The sequence below is a fragment of the Cyprinodon tularosa genome, unplaced genomic scaffold, assembly GCF_016077235.1.
Source record: "Cyprinodon tularosa strain WSP-4 unplaced genomic scaffold, ASM1607723v1 ctg28, whole genome shotgun sequence".
In the NCBI taxonomy this organism is placed as follows: Eukaryota; Metazoa; Chordata; class Actinopteri; order Cyprinodontiformes; family Cyprinodontidae; genus Cyprinodon; species Cyprinodon tularosa.
Window position 1 is genome coordinate 973,375 of NW_024038985.1, and position 17,356 is coordinate 990,730.

The 17,356-nt window shown below is 34.8% G+C and overlaps 1 protein-coding gene across 1 annotated transcript; it reads left to right on the top strand.

The window, feature by feature from the left end:
• Positions 1–1,537: 1,537 nt before the first annotated feature.
• Positions 1,538–17,141, top strand: htr3a (5-hydroxytryptamine (serotonin) receptor 3A). Its single transcript, XM_038290361.1, has 9 exons — positions 1,538–1,725; positions 4,229–4,392; positions 5,086–5,130; positions 6,068–6,177; positions 6,289–6,458; positions 8,661–8,821; positions 10,892–11,102; positions 13,958–14,194; positions 15,663–17,141. The coding sequence occupies exons 1-9, from the start codon at positions 1,656–1,658 to the stop codon at positions 15,971–15,973; spliced, it is 1,479 nt and encodes a 492-aa protein (XP_038146289.1). The 5' UTR covers positions 1,538–1,655; the 3' UTR covers positions 15,974–17,141.
• Positions 17,142–17,356: the final 215 nt, after the last annotated feature.

Below are 17,356 nucleotides of genomic sequence, written 5' to 3' on the forward strand. Positions count from 1 at the left end.
TTCCTGGTCTGTTATTATGTTTCCTGTCTGCAAAGATTTACTCGCAGATACTATATAATACGGCGGCTCTCTGGAGACAATTCTTCACTACCCATGTGGTGTTATGATATCATTTTCATAGTTTAATCTCCATCCCTCTGCCGCAAAATAGATCAGTAAAAACCATTAATATCTCAGCTGCTGCATCTCTGTTCCCCATTGGTTTTCTAACAGCCATGATGAGAATATTAAAAGTGCATTACAGGAAAGCAGCTGGTGGAACAATCCATTGTAATGCAATTCCGATGGTATTCATAGTAGATCAGGTTACGTTATGTTGAGCAATAGAGGAAAAAGGTTTTATTACTGTTTTATGTCCTGGTTAAAGTATTATTAAGGGTCCTGCTTTAAAGTTAGCAATTTGTAAGTTTGTGTTGCTCTCAATATGAATGCTAATTTTATCATTTATTTATTGCTTTTTCTTTAAAAGGGAAAGAAACTCTACCGTTGGTATGGCATTTTTCTGTCAAGATAATAGGTAACAGAAATTATCATGAAAATCCTTCTGAAATGCACACATTAAATAACATTATTTTAAAAGAGACATTTGCAAAAGGAAAGACTTGTGTTTGCAAAACAAAATAAAGGCTCAAACATTTAATTTTATGGCAGTACGGATACAAAATGAAATATTTCTAATTAAGTTTTTTAATTATTTAAAGGTATGGTGGAGGATTTTTGAGAATTTTTGAAAAGACCCGCCCTCTCCACTTAAAAAATAAAAAGTACACGCACAACTCTGAGAGGGAACGCCTATTAAACGTGTTTGAGAGTGGTGGAACATCAAAATAAGTGGTCCTCCTAATTGTCAATCATTCTGGTGATGTTTACGTAAGGCCGTCCTACGTGCTCGTCCCCATTTTCATAGCATGGGACAGTGGAAAAACTGCTAATCTTCTTTTAGAAAGTAAGCTTGTATGTGTGATGCAAACAGCAACTTTTAAACAGAGTGTGCACGAGGAGAAATAGACTCGCAAAGGACGACCTTACATAAAATGAAAATTAGGAGGACCACTTATTTTGATGTTCCACCTGGAAAAAGAACATCCTCCACCATACCTTTAAGAAAAAATGTTAAAAAATCCAATGTTTTAAGTGGAATTATTCTGTAAATTTGGTCTCAGCAGATAATATAAACATTTATCATTCAGATTAATTAACAAATAGGTCACTTATTTTCCATAATAAACACTAATAAACAGCAGCTGGAGTAAAATGTTGCTTTTAAGTCCTTAATGATGAGGATTTTAATATCGACAGATGAAGTGGTATCTTGCCTAAAAGCTCCTTAATTGATGTTCAGGTCATTCAGTTCCAGGGTGGTTGTATAACCTAATTAAGTAATTGTTAAGGCATGATATGTGATCCCTAGATGGACTTTCTCTCCACTAATGTGAGCTGCTGCTTTATTGAGCTGAGAGGAGTGGCTTCTGAGCACTTGGATACGCCCACTTCAACACAGGGACACTAACAAGGTTTTCATAGTGGAAGTGGGTGAAGTGATACATGGAGCTGATGGATATGGAGGATAAGGTAGTCGGGCATCCCAAGGTCTTCCATCACAACCACCGGAGGACCATCACAGCAGCCAACAAGGACACAGGTCAGCTTAGACCATGAGACTCTCCTCTGGTTGGACGATACTTCTTTACCTGCTGATTCATGGAGCTGCAATATTCTGCACAGGTAAACTTACACTTTGCTTTACCTAATATTAACATCAACCTAAGACTTAACTATTTGTTGTGATTTATATTTTGTCTACTGCTAAAAATATAAAAATTAAAGTTAAGGGGACAAAACATAAAAAAAATATTGCAATGTTTTCTTTATTTTTAAATACAAAAATAATTCTATTAGTTTAGGTCGCTTAAACTGAACTCAACAGACAAGATTAGTTATTATTTCCTTTTCTGAATGTATAAAAAAAGATATTTAAAGTATTTTACCATTGTTTGCAATTTAATTTCAAATCAGAAAATAGTTTTTTAAGTGGGTGGGCATCTAATGTCTTTCCCGGTTGTTGCTTTTTTGGGGAGAAATTTTAGTAAACTTCATGTCTTCGGTCAGGTTCTAGCTGAGTAATTTTTGCATTTTGCAGGCCTTAAATGGAACACCTTAATAATCTGTATTTAAGTGCCTTAAAAAGAAGATTTGATTCCGTTTCACATCATCCTAGCAATTTTATTTCATAAAGCCATAATCCACAGTGTTAAAATAAAAGCTTTATTCGCCTCAATTTTAAGAAATATGCAGCAAACTACTATAACAAATAGTTTCAAATTGTTTCCTACTTAACCCATCTGTATGGAAATTCTCTGTACATATATTCCTATTTGGTTGGTTGATATGAAAAAAGGCTGTAAATAGTAATTATTGAAAATGCCTTCTGAAATGTAAACAGTATTTAATGGCTTCTGTTGGTAATAAGAGCATTTTGACCATTTATTTCCTTTATGGAGAAACTAGTGAGATGAGTGCTCATGTCACCAAACCATCACCACAAACTGCTCTTTAAAGAAATATTAGTTGGATTTTTATCGGGTTATTGATTTGTTTCTCTAAGTTTTCTTTCCTGTTATTTTGGGTCAATTTCCTACTAACAGAAATCAAACACTTTTACAATCAGTGTTGCTTTGGCTTGTCTGCAGCAATCTTGAGTAGTGCAGTATTGTAAACAGGTCAGTACCTTGATTTGCTGTGATGTACGTTTATTTATTTTAATAAAAAAAAAAAAAAAAAAAAACTGATTTAATTGATTCATACCATTGATCCCTTTGAATGTGTTTTTAGATGGTATTTGTTATGAACTGGGACTATAAATAAACTTCCTAAATATGATAAAATGAATTGATCAGGCATAGAAGTCATTGAGTTTTTTATTTGTTTCATTTTTCATAAAAGCAAAACTGAACAGGAAATGAAACAAAACAAAATCTTTTTTAGTCCCCAACAGATTTAATTCAAAATAAAAGTCACTAGTGCCAGAAGAAGGGTTAAAATGTTATAATGTTGGGACTAAACCAGCTGGTATCCATGTATAGTAAACAGATTTTAGCTCAGGTCTTGCTTTCTTAGCCTTAATTTTATTTATATGGAGATTATTTTGTCAGGTTCTAAAGTTATTTTTTTTTTTTTAATGGTTTAAGGTGAATTTGGTTTTCTATACTTTGTTATTTAATTTCCAACTTGAATTATTTCTTTTAAATCCAATTAAAAGTATTTTTGAATTAAATTATTTTTGCTGTTTAGGGTTTGCCATACAGGTTCTGTTATCCTACTATTTTACCTGCTGTTTTCTACTTCATTTCTCTCGTGTATTTCTTAGTGTTTTAACTGTCTTTGTCATTATTCCTGTATTCTTCGATAGGTTTTCTTAGTTTTTCTTGTTTAACAATTTCTTCTGCAGCCAGGATCATCTGAAAATTAGATTTCATGCAGCCGTGTTTCCTAATTTTTCTATTGTTCACACCTGTTTCCTATTTAAGCTCTCAGTTTGCTGCCTGTATTCATCAAGTCCTCAGTTCTGCTCCATGTTTCTATGTTTAGTGCACATTATCCGTCATTAAATTCTACTCATCATGTTGCTTCTGAGTGTATGTCAAAACTTTGATGCTGGACAACAGATCATGATAAAAGTGTTCAGAAAATTCCGCTGTAGCTATCAACTGTTGAACATAACTTGTTGAAAAAATATTTTTAAGTATGAACGATCCTTTTCATTAGAACATGAATTATTATTATTATTATTTTTGTTTGTTTTTATTCTTTATTTCGAACATGCAAGAGAAAAACAAAAAAAAACAATAAAACAATGTTTAAAAACATTGGAGAGAAAAACAACAAACAAGGTACCCTTCTTTCCTAAATTAATATACCTCTATTACATGTGCGAAAAGGAGTAGGAAGAAGTAAAATTTATGTACTCCTACCCCTTTAATTCTTGTATTTCTTTAATTTACAATATTTATAATTATGTTGCTATATATATCCATATAAATACATACCTACCTACACATATACATACATAAATATGTATACACATATACCTTCATACATATATACAAATTAACAAAACAAAAAACACAAACAAAACTTTCTACAATGCTTCTCTATACCTTTTGAAAATAATTTCTTTGTACATTTTTTTGAAAAGGAATATGTTTGGGCATTGGTTGGTTATTTTCAGTAAAGAAGCCGAGCAGCCACCCTGGGCGGTTTGCAAATGCCACCTTGGTGCGGCTGGCCGAGTTCTTAAGCACTGGATACAAGAAAGGGGTGAGACCTGTGAAGGACTGGAGGACGTCCACTCTGGTGGCCATAGACCTCATGGTGTACTCCATCCTCAATGTGGTGAGTTCAGCTCATTTTTCAGATCAGTTGTACTAATGATTTCTCTGCTCCCACAGTTTGCATCATGACCTTTCAACTCAAACAGTGTAATAAATGTCTTACCGTCCCCTTAATAACCCATCTAGTCTAGTCAAAGACTTAGACACCCAGTCTGTTAGAAGGAGCGCAACCGCAGGTCATTCATTCCTGCTGCCACCAGATTCTACCTGTAAAATAATGCACTATAACCACAATAACTCCTGTAAAAAAACACTGTGCAGCTTTATTATAGTTTTCTATTTATTGACTGTGCAATATCCTTCGCAATATCCTGTGCAATATCCTGTGCAATATGCTGAATGTGCAATATTTCTCCACCTGTATATAAGCCGTCCGGATTGTACATATTTTTATTTCTTAGTTTTTATTTTATTCTTCATTGTGTGCGATACATGTACACTTGCACCTTAATCCTATTTATCTTGATATACTGTATATACCTGGATATACTGTATATATATATTGCTTATTCTTAATGCACTTTTTTCCTCCCTGTTTGCACCGTCTGTAACCTCTGTGCCAATATGTGACGAGTGAATTTCTCCGCTGTGAGATCAATAAAGCTAATCTAATCTAATAACAGAATAGTCATTAGATGTTCTTGTCTTTAGATCTATTTAATAACCTCTCATGTATTTCCTTATTTTAATAAAGGATGAGAAGAACCAGGTTTTGACAACATATGTGTGGTACAGACAGGTAAGAGAGACGCATGTCCTCTCATTAAGTTATGTAAAACAACCTTTTATTAGGTATCCTCAAATAGGCCCTTCATTGAGCACATTAAAATGTTTTCATAAATTAAAAAATTCCTGCTTTTAAGTGTTTTACACTTCCTCTGTCTTTATAAATAGCAGTCAGGTGCAGGCTGTTTAGATATAACAGTTGGTATGCGCTATTCCAAGGTTACTTGTAGTACAACTTACCGATAATTTCTTAATATTCAGCTTAATTAAAAGTAAAAAAAATGAGTTCAAATCACATACATCTTTCTATTTAGTCTCATTTTGAATATCTCAGGTTTTTACATGTTTAAACATTCCAGATTTTATTTGTAACAACGAAACGACCAGTTTAATAGTAAAAAAGTATGTTAAAGGTTAACTAAAGGTAAAGATCTATATCTTTTGTTTCCTTTATTTTTGTAAATGTCCAGCATTTTTTTTTCTGATTTCAAAGGCTCAGGTGTTTGAGGAAAGATCATTAATTAGCAAGTAAATTGGTTTGCATTCATTTAATACGGGTCTTATCCTTCAAAATCACTTCCAGAATTAAAAAAAGAATAAATATTTAAGCCTACATGAATTTCTGAAATTTTGTGACATTTTTCTCTTATTCTATTAGTTAGAGATGTTTTATTCTATTTAAATGGACCTTTAATTAAAAATAAGATCCTGAATTAGTTTTTTTTACAGTTTTAATTTGATGAGAAATGAAAATAAATATAGATTGTTTCATTTTTTTACTCAAGCTGAAAAACTTTACACTTTCATGTTACAATGTTCATATCTATCAGATTATATTAATCTGTCTGTGTAATAATTATCAGTTTTTTTAATGTAATGCATTATAAATGCTTAAAAAGTGTTCTATAAATGAAATGATCATCCTCTAAACTTAGTGTTAAATATTTTAGTCATGGACGGATGAATTCCTGGTGTGGAACCCAGAGGATTTTGATGAAGTCAAACAAGTTTCCCTGCCCACAGCAAACGTCTGGGTTCCTGACATTCTCATCAATGAGTTGTAAGGGATCCTCCTGCTCTGATTTCTCTATTTTAGCCTTTAATTTTAACCTTCCAGTGTATCAAACGGATCATACTGACATGGTTGCTGTTTGTTTTCTCCTACCGGAAGCGTCGATGTGGGAAAGTCTCCAGATATTCCTTATGTCTATGTTACACATGAGGGGCTGGTGCAAAATTACAAGCCCATCCAGGTGGTCACTGCCTGCACACTCAACATCTACAACTTCCCGTTTGATGTCCAGAAGTGCAGCCTTACCTTCCAGAGCTGGCTCCATACCAGTAAGTACGCACTCACCTACATGGGACGAGTAAAAACTACACATACAGATTTGACTCTTTGCAAAGTCCTTCTAGTTTTGTTGCTTTTTTAAGTTTAAAAATTTTAAATAACTGTTAACATCAAAAGAACCCACCTTTTTATTTTAAAATTATAGTTTAATTTATTAAAACTATTTCCTATGGGGAAATACAATTGCACCTCAGACTTAATTACTGGTTTTTCCAATTCGGCACCAATAACTTCAACTCAAATACTTTTTATTTTAATCTGCTTTACATGATTTTTTTGGTTCTTTTGTGACCTTCTAGCAATTTTATTGATGTTCTCTTGAAATAATTTCGGAAGATCATCCAAGCCTTAGAATGTTCCCCATGTACTCTCCATTGGCAAATGAATAATGGCCAGATCCTGCTGGAGGTTTCTTCCTGTTAAAAGGGAGTTTTTCCTCTCCACTGTTGCTACAGGCATGCTTAGAGTGAGGGATTGCTAAAGAATCAATGAGTCGATGCAATCAACCGGTTTTTCTTAGACAGAAAACTTGACTGGATGATCTGGTGGACTGGAAAGTGCCTTGAGATGACACGTGTTGTGAATTGGCGCTATAGAAATAAACTGAATTGAATAATCTCACAAAATTTTCCCATTCTAAAATACATCACTTTTTTCCCCATCTGTTCTTTATCCTTTTGCTTACTTCATGTCGCCATACAGGTGTTACATACAGGGTGTATCAAATGGAAGATTAGTTTCGGGAAAAGTTTCTCTAAATTCCACGTAAGTTATAATAGAACAAAGAGAGAAGTAACTCAGACAAGGTCGGGTTAGTTTGGACAGCTTTTTTTCCAATAAAAAATGTAATCATTATTTGAAAGAATAGCCTCGTGAGACCATCCTGATCTCGCGAGCTTTCAAGATTCACTCGCTAATCAGTCTGGAGACTCTCCGTTAAAGAAAATTTGGAGCCGTTCACCAAACGAACGTCCAATCATTGTTGGCTTTGAGGCGGGTTGAGGTGTGACGCAACGAAAAGCGCGACAGTTCAGTCTAAAGAACATGGCGGCTTCAGCCAGTGAAACTAGTTATTTTCGCCCCTTCCCAAAATTACTTTTACGGAAGGTTTCCAAAAGGATATGCGGAGAAAATCCATCTGGCGGAGTCAGGTTATTGAGAGACGGCCTCTTGTTTTGATTCAAGTTATTTTTGTCTGATATTAAACTTAGCTTGACTATCTGATAAATGTAAGCATGACCAAATTTAAAAAGGGAGCATGTATTTTTTTTTTTTCCCATCACTATATATACAGAAGCAACTCAATAAACTTAATATCCTTAAAAAATGTTAATGAAGTAATTTGCTAGAAAAGGGACAGGAATTGACAATGAAGGTGGGTGATTATTGGCATTTTTTGAAGATTCTGGCTCACAGGTCGTGTAAAAATTAAAGCTAAAAATTCTATCTGAAAATATGATTTAAAATTAATGAATAAATAAATGTTATTGATGAACTGTATATCTATGCATTGCACCTGGTTGAGGCTACAGTAGTTGCATTAAACACTGCATCAGTGCAGAGTGATGTGGATGAAACCAGTATAAAATTCTGCTGAAAAAATCCCCGTAATTAATATATATATATATAGATATATATATATATCTCTATATCTATCTATCTATATATATATGTATGTATATAGATATATATATGTTCTCTTTGCATTAAAAGTAATATTTATTTTCTAATAAGGTTTGTTTGTGAGATTAAAGTTATTTAGAAATAACTCTTAAGCAGGTATAGTTCCTAAGTTTTATTTATTATTTGTTATTTACCAATTCTAAATGTTTTTATTACCTGTAAGTAGGGAATTGTCATACTTAGCAGGACTACAGACTTCAGTCTATCATTAATCTATATAGTTTGTCACTTAATTGACATAAGTTACTAAAGGAAACATATTTTTCTCTTTTTCTTTTCATTGAAATGCAATTAGCTTTTTTAATTAAAAATATATTTAGAATTTAAAAAAAGACAATAATCACAACTTTCCCCTCTAAAAAAATCTCCCATTTCTCCCAAGTTCTAAGCAGAAGTGTTGCTTTGTCTGTTCCCTCCATCCTTTCACTCCTGCTGTGATTTAAGCTCAGAGGTGAATGAAGGCCGACTTGTTGTCAGGCCTGCTTCACGCTGTTGTGTTTGATCTGTAGTCAATGACATCAACATCACCCTGATGAGAAGCCCAGAGAAGCTCAGGGACGACAAGAGCGTCTTCATGAACCAAGGAGAGTGGGAGCTGCTGCACATCCTGTCCAACTACAAAATCTTCAGCGTGGACAATGACGACTATTATGCAGAGATGAAGTTCCACGTGAGTGAAGGAGGAGAAAAACATACAGACTCAAACTCATGAAACAACACTCTAAAATTTACATGATAGTTTATTCTGGTAAAACTCCAGATCATTTAAACAGGTTATTTTATGTACATTAGGATTGATGTCTGCTTGCTTTTAAAGCTTCACTTGGCTTATTAAACAATATTATATTAGTTACTTAACACAAACACACCAATGCTAAACCAGGGGGTTATGTGTTTGAAAAGACCATGATATGACCATTTAAGCCTTATGGGTCCCTTGATTTTATGCCCTATCTGAATGATTTCAACCTGGGGTACGCATACCCCTAGTGGTCAGTGAGTGCATTGCAACGGTTACTTGAAAATATTTTATTACTTAGTAAAATAAAATAGGGCTGGGGTCTGTTTTGTACGGAAGAGGATTAGGGCCACTGGAAAAAAAAAATGTTAGCTGATTTTTAAATTTTATTTCAGTTTAGTATGGGGAAAAAAAGTCAGAATTTTGACTTTAATCTCAGAATTTTGACTTTTTTCTCATACTGTAATTCTGACAATAAAAAAAGTCAGAATTCTGAGATTAAACTAAGAATTCTGAGAAAAAAGTCAGAATTCTGACTTTAATCTCACAATTCTGACTTTTTTCTCAGAATTCTAAATTTTTTCTCAGAATTCTGACTTTTATCTCAGAATTCTGACTGAATTCTGACAATAAAAAAGTCAGAATTTAGAGATTAAAGTCAGAATTCTGAGATTAAACTAAGAATTCTGAGAAAAAAGTCAGAATTCTGACTTTTTCCCCATAGTAAACTGAAATAAAATTTAAAAATCAGCTAACTATTTTTTTTTCCCAGTGGCCCTAATCCTCTCCCGTAGTTTTGCTTTGTGAGGATCCGATCGAAAAACTAAATCAGCTTTTATCAGCCAGTTTTTCTTATATGTTTGAGTTCACCAAAACAAGAAAAAAGGAACATCCTGGAAATAAAGAGCAGTCTGGGATCAGCTGTTTTTCATCAAAGCAGCTCAGATGTCTTGATGAAGACAAAGTAAAAGTAATTAAGTCAGTTAAGTCAGTCTGACTACATTTTTCTGTATTTTGTTCCCAATTAATCAAGTTTAAAAGTGATTGTAAGGTAATAACTCAAAGGAGCTCCAGTTTTATAAATACAGCTTTATGATATGATTCGCCTACATGTTATGAATGCTGGCGTACCATAATGAATAAATTATGAACAGTTTAGTTTGTGCCTTCAACTCATAGGAAGACGTTACTTGGATATAACAAAACCGAATATCTTCAGAACGGCTCAAAATGACACAAAACTCATATAGGTGAGTAGAACATGATGTAATAACGTAAAATCAAGGGCCCAATGTAAAAAAAAAAAATAAATAAAAATAGGCATTCCCTCTCAGGAGCTCTGTTTAGTTGCTGTTTGCATCGCTCATACAAGCTTACTTTCCAAAAGAAGAGTTGCAATTTTTCCACTATGTCAGACTCACCACCGGTAAGTAAAAATGGGGACGAACACGTAGGACGGCCTTATGTAAAAACATATCACCAGAATGACTGACAATTAGGAGGACCACCTATTTAGATGTTCCACCTGGAAAAAGAACATCCTCCACTACACCTTTAATTTATTGACAAATTGGACATGTGAGCTGCTTAGATGATCAGATATTGCTCAGATCTGGCAACTTTTAGATGCATCCTACCTTCAGCATATCTATACCAAATAAAGGGCTTACTGCCAGGGATTTGCAGACCATGATAACACGCTGAGTAAGTGATCAGTTATCTGATGCGGTGAAGTTAGAGCAGGGATGGTGCTGAAGTTGCAGAACAGCAAAAGGAATATATCTGAATGAAGGATTCTTTCTCTGGTCCTGCCTCTTGGCCAGGTCTCCCTCGAAAAAGAGATTTTGTATCTCAAGGGACTTCCTGATAAAATAAAGGTTAAATAAAAATAAATAAATAAATAAAAAGTTCCAATTGTAAATTATTAACAGATTAATTATAGAAACAGTTTTCTGTCTGATTTTCTTAAAAACAAGCTTGAAATAAAACTTCCTTTTCCAGGTGGTGATCCGACGGCGGCCTCTGTTTTACACCGTGAATCTGCTGCTGCCCAGCATTTTCCTAATGGTAATGGACATCGTCGGTTTCTATCTGCCTCCGGACAGCGGAGAGAGAGTCTCTTTTAAGATCACTTTGCTGCTCGGCTACTCCGTCTTCCTCATCATTGTATCCGACACTCTACCTGCCACTGCCATTGGAACGCCGCTGATAGGTGATTGGGATTTATAACACCGTCTATTTGCATTTAGATAGATGTAGATGAGGGAAAATTTATGTTATGTACAGTTATCCCTAAAGATAACTTCATTATAACCTTCATTTTAAGGTTTGAAGGATTCAAAAATTAGACCTGCGAACATTACTGTATTATACTGTCTGATGATATTTACCCATGAAGACAGTTATCAAAGTTATGTTTGTATCATGTCATATTCAAATTATATATAGAATAGATCCATCACATATAAAAAAAAAAACATGATCTAATTTCTAAATTAAAATTTGCATCGTATATCATTACTCCAAAGCAGGCATCCCCAAAGTCTGTCCTGGAGGGCCGCTGTCCTGCAGGTTTTAGAGGTTTTCCTGCTCCAGCACAGCTGATTTTAATGGATGGCTGATTTACAGGCTTTTGCAATCATCAGAATCAGCTGTGTTGAAGCAGAGAAACCTCTAAACCTGCAGGACGGCGGCCCTCGAGGACCAACTTTGGGGATGCCTGCTCCTTATACCAGATCACAAAAACAGTGTTCATGATTTTACCCAGTTGTGTATTAAATCTACTCATTTATCACAATACAGCAGAGATGGCAAAAGTACTCACTTTCCGTACTTGAGTAAAAGTACAGATACTTGTTTTAAAAAATACTCTGGTAAAAGTGGAAGTACTGATTAAACTTCTTTACTCAAGTAAAAGTAACAAAGTACAGGCTTGTAAATTTACTTAAAGTATAAAAGTAAAAGTAGAAACCACTTTTTTCATGCCGTTGCCTACATTTTAAATGGATGTCTGCCAATAGAACTAGATCTCCATTGTGTTCATTTTCAATCATCTCGTCGTCCATGCTACTATGCTAACGCCACCGCCGCCAAGCTGCAATGATTTGCCGCCAATGAATACCGCCGAATCTGTCGATTCATCTTGTAGCGGTGCATCAAATGCAACGTAGATTCCCATCCAATTAGATTGAATTTGGTATTGATGACGTGAAAAATAATAACGGTAACTCCATTGAAATGATTCAAAACTAAAGCAACGAGCCAATTTTTTTAAATGTAAGGAGTAGAAAGTACAGATATTTGTGTAAAAATGTAAGGAGTAGAAGTAAAAAGTCGCCATAAAAATAAGTAGTAAAGTGAAGTAAAAATATCAGAAAAATCTACTTGAGTACAGTAACGAAGTATTTGTACTTCGTTACTTCCCATCTCTGCAATACAGTAAAAGCAGGAAGCACTAAATTACCTACAACTGTATTAATTCATACCAGTTAATGTTAACTAGGTTTATTTTGTATTATATGAAACCAGAAAACATATCTTGTATTGTGCAGCGTTGTATCATATCAACTTTATGGTACGTATATCTAACTGTATATATCTACAAAGTTTATCCATCGCTATATAGATATAAAATATACCTTAATTATCCTAAAGAGGGGAAATTTGTCCGGTACTTTTAACCCATTCTTTTAAATTTAATTCAATTCAGTTTATATATATAGCGCCAATTCACAACACATGTCATCTCAAGGCACTTTACAGCACTGCAAAAACGATCTAAAAATTAGTAAAAATGTCTTAAATCAAGTGTATCTACTCTTAATTTAAGTAGATAAATAAAATGATTTGCCAATGGAATGAGTATTTTTACTCTTAAAATAAGATAATTAGATAACATGCACTTGAAATAAGACAACATAATTATTTTTTCTTATTTTAAAAGTAAATTTTCTTCTTCCAATGGCAAAGTTTCTCACTTACCCCCCGTAGTTCAAGAAAAAATACACTTATTTTAAGAAAAATAGCACTTATTGAGATTAAAATTTTTTGCAGTGATTTCAGTATTTAAAAGAGTGATGAAATGCCAACTGACTAACACTCGGTGAACATTTAGATATAATAAACATAACTAATAAATTCTTTTATCATTATCACACAATTAAAAGAGATGAATGAGAAATAAAGAAAAAATAATTTTTAACACTTTTCTTCATACTTTCTTCAGTTTAATCGTTTAAAATACCAGGACATTTAGCTTTTTCTGTGTACTGAGAGGCCATTGGACCGCGACCGCAGTGGTTCAGAACCATATCAAATTGTTTTATTTCATACTTCATTATGTCATAAACTCTCATTTTATCTCATAGTATATTCACTTCCCATTAAACATCATTTTGTATGGTATTGTACCCTATCAACTGGTACACTGCAAAAAATGGAAATCTAATTAAGCAATTTTTACTTAAAATAAGTGCATTTTTTTCCCAATTCAGTACGAAAGTGAGACACTTTGCCAATGGAACAAGACAATTTACATTTTAAATAGGAAAAAACAATTGCATTGTCTTATTTCAAGTTCATATTATCTAATTATCTTATTTTAAGAGTAATGATACTAATTTCATTGGCAAATCATCGTATTTACCCACTTAAATTAAGGGTAAATACACAAAATTTAAGAAATTTTTACTTAATTCTAGATCATTTTTGCAGTGTATGTCACATTTTATTGTTTAATTGTTATTCTTATACATTTTTCTAAGGTTCATATATGTGTGAATATTTTTTTCTATAATCTTTTTGCTACTGTAAACACCACAATATCCCCATTGTGGTATTCTATTCTATTCTATTCTATTCTAGTCCATTACATGTATCTTGTTAAACTGGAATTTTCTAAAAATGCTGCCAGATTTAGATTATTTGTTATCTTTTATTAAGACCAACATGTTTGTATGTCATGTATCATAATTAACACGGCATTCTATCGTATCGCTACAAGCTAATTTGCGTTGTAGAAATCTAAAAAAAATAGTAAACATTATGTGATCTTACCTGCTCCCGCAGGTGTGTACTTTGTGGTCTGCATGGCTCTCCTGGTGATCAGCCTTACGGAAACCGTGTTGATTGTTCGTCTGGTCCACAAGCAGGACCTGCAGCCACCCGTGCCTCATTGGGTGAAGTACCTGGTCCTGGAAAGAGCTCCGGTCCTTTTCTGTATTCACAAGAAAAACCGTTTCTGTGCCAGACTGTCTTCCCAGACGTCAGAGCTAGACCGCTACAAGGAAAACAACTATGGGACCAGTAAGATATAGATTGTTTTCAGCATCAGTGTCTTAGTAATATTAAATTGAGCATAATAAGGGGTAACGTTTTGCTATTTAGAAATGTTTGCTTCTATATTTTGCTCAGAACCAACTGCTTTCTTTGTAGATTTTAAATAGATTAAAGTAGTGTTGTGCTGATTCCATTTTTTGGCCCCGATACACGATACCTGGCTGTGCGGTATTAACCTGACTCCACCAGATGGATTTGCTCCGCATATCCATCTGGAAACCTTCCGTTGAAGTAATTTTGGGAAGGGGTGAAAATACTGGTTAGCTGATTGGTCTATGTTGGTGATAGACGGGCCAAATAAACCAATCAGATCAACGAAGCATATGACGTACTAACAGAGCGACGACGAAAACACAACCACATGCCAGGCTACTCTTGCCGAAACCAGTCGGGAGAAGAGCAAAAATATATTTTCCTCTGAGAAAAGCCTCCAGAGCAGTGTTTTGCTCTTCTTTCAGTGAAGAAATACTCTGTAATTCCGATAAAACTTGCTCGATAGCCACGCTAACGCTAGTTTCATCGGCTGAAGCCGCCATGTTCTTTAGACTGAACTGTTGAGCTTCTCGTTGCGTCACACCTCAACCCGCCTCAAAGCCAACTGATTGGACGTTCGTTTGGTGAACGGCTCCAAATTTTCTTTAACGGAGAGTCTCCAGACTGATTAGCGAGTGAAATCTTGAAAGCTCGCGAGATCAGGAAGGTCTCACGAGGCTAGTGCGGTATCGGCCGATACCGATACCATCTGTTTGAAATTGATGTGTGTGTATATATGAAGAACTGCACACTACTTGGATGTAAAATAATTGCCATCGTGGCTTTTTCAAGCTGCTGCCTACCTTTGTAAAGCAGGAAAAAGACTAATGCATAGTGAATCCAGTAGAACTTTTTATTGCCTACCTGGAATGGGTGACAATAGTTGAAGAAACTTTTGTCTCTCAAAATGGTATCGGTGCCCTATTTGTTGGTACTTGCTGATACCGATACCATTTTAGTGCTGGATCGGGGCCCCACCCAATACTGGTATCAGTATCGGTGCAACACTAGATTTAAGTAAAGATATGACTTCCAAAAAGTAAAAAAACAAAACAATCCACTGGACTTTGTTTCCAAGTTTGAAGACGTTTGGATTCCCATCCAGGAAGCTTTTTCAATTCAAAATGTCCAGAATAGTGTTGAGTTTGAGGTTTTATACAGTAGCCCAACAAAACCTTGTTTTTGTTTTGAAACATGCAAATAGAAACGGACGAAGGGGTCCACCCCTTTGGAAATTGAAAAAGCTTCCTGGATGGGAGGCCAAATGTCTTCAAACTTGGACACAAAGTCCAGTAGATTGGTTTTTAACTTTTTTTGAATGACTATGACCTTGATGATTAAGAATCTTCACCAACATACAGATATGATGTTTACAAAGTAAGCCTATTGTCCCATTCTGCAGCCCAGTGCTCCCTCCACCACACCTGTGAAATAGGCCAGAGGCTCAGCCAACCGGACAGAGAGGTGGGGATGCTAGGACTTCGTCTGCCCCCTTCCAGGGACAACACCCCGCCTGTCATGGACAATATTCTGCAGGAGGTAACGGCGATCCGGCAGTTCCTGGAAAAGAGGGACAGGTGTCGGGAAATCGCGAAAGAGTGGCTCCAGGTTGGCTACGTGCTGGACGTGCTGCTCTTCAGAGTCTACCTAGTGGCTGTGGTTGCCTACAGCATCACACTGGGCACTCTGTGGTCAGTTTGGCAGGTGGCCTGAGTTTCGCCCCTAGTCTCAGGGTAGGTGAATAACAAATAAGAATCACAGAGTAAGTGGTTTAAGTACATCAGATTAAAGGAGGCATTCACGAATAGGGAAATGACTCCTGTAGATGAGCCCTCAATGCAAATTGACCTAAATGTTCTCATCAACATTACGTTTTAAGCCTAATTAAGTAGATTAAAGGCATATGACTAAAATCGGCTTTATAAGGAGCGGCAAAAAGCTTTTTAAGATTCTCAGATTGTCATTCTGTCTCATAATGTTTTAAGTGGAGCCAAGTATTATTTCATAAAATATATAAGAAATGAAAATGCTATGCATAGATATTAAATTGTAGAAAAACATCTCTTATATTTTGCAAAAAACGTATTGACTGAGAAACTACAGATTGCCTGATGGCAAATCATTCTTCTGGACTGCTTCCTGCATATACAGCATAGTTGCTTAAAGAAGAAGAAACTTTAGACGGGTGAAAAGACACAATGCATTGAGAGTTTCACACCAGGGCTGCCGACACAGTGTCTTGATTTTCCTAGGGGTTTTCTGTGTATCTGAAAACAGTTTAATCCAGTTATGACTTGAAGAAACGAAATGCATCTGACTTTATTTTTGGTCCATTCTATAAAGCCTTTAACTCAACGCTATTTCTGACATTTTGAATTGGAAAAAGTTTCCTGGATGGGAGACAAAACATCTTCAAACTTCGAAACAAAGTCCAGTGGATTGTTTTTTTTTCTTCTTTTTTTACTTTTTTGGAATGCATTTCATGAAACATTATTAACATTATTTTCTGATTAACCTGTTATTTATGTTACATTTAAATTGGAATAAAGGACAACTAATATTTAGTGTCACTAAGGTCTATGTAGATTTTGCCATAGCACAGATTTTATTGTTCTTTTGCTTCCATTGTTCATGATTAGACAACAATTTAGGGCTAAAAGAGCCAAAAATAATGGAGATGATTGAAAAACTCTGCCCTGACTTATGTAACACATTACTGATATATGCCCCTTTTATAGTGTTTAAGGTCAAAGCATGACCCAACAATATTACTTTGCCCTTCACTTTGTCTACATTACATTAACATTGACTCACCTCTGCATGCTTAATGCTTAAATCTTAATGCTTAGATTTAATGCTTAATCTCTGTGTTACTCCCATATTTTTTTTTTATTGTGTGTGATACATGTACACTTACACCTTAATTCTTATTCTTATTCATATCTTGATATACTGTATATGCAGTGCTTGCTTGTTCACTGCAAAAAATCTAAATCTAGATAAGTCATTTTTTCTTCAAATAGGTGCATTTGGTAAAAGAGACACTTTGCCAATGGAACAAGACAATTTACACTTAAAATAAGAAAACACATTTGC

Coding starts and splice junctions, on each gene's coding strand:
- htr3a (XM_038290361.1), top strand. CDS start 1,656: ATGAGACTCTCCTCTGGTTGGACGATACTTCTTTACCTGCTGATTCAT. Junction 4,393..5,085: donor TGTACTCCATCCTCAATGTG/GTGAGTTCAGCT, acceptor ATTTTAATAAAG/GATGAGAAGAACCAGGTTTT. Junction 11,103..13,957: donor CATTGGAACGCCGCTGATAG/GTGATTGGGATT, acceptor CTGCTCCCGCAG/GTGTGTACTTTGTGGTCTGC.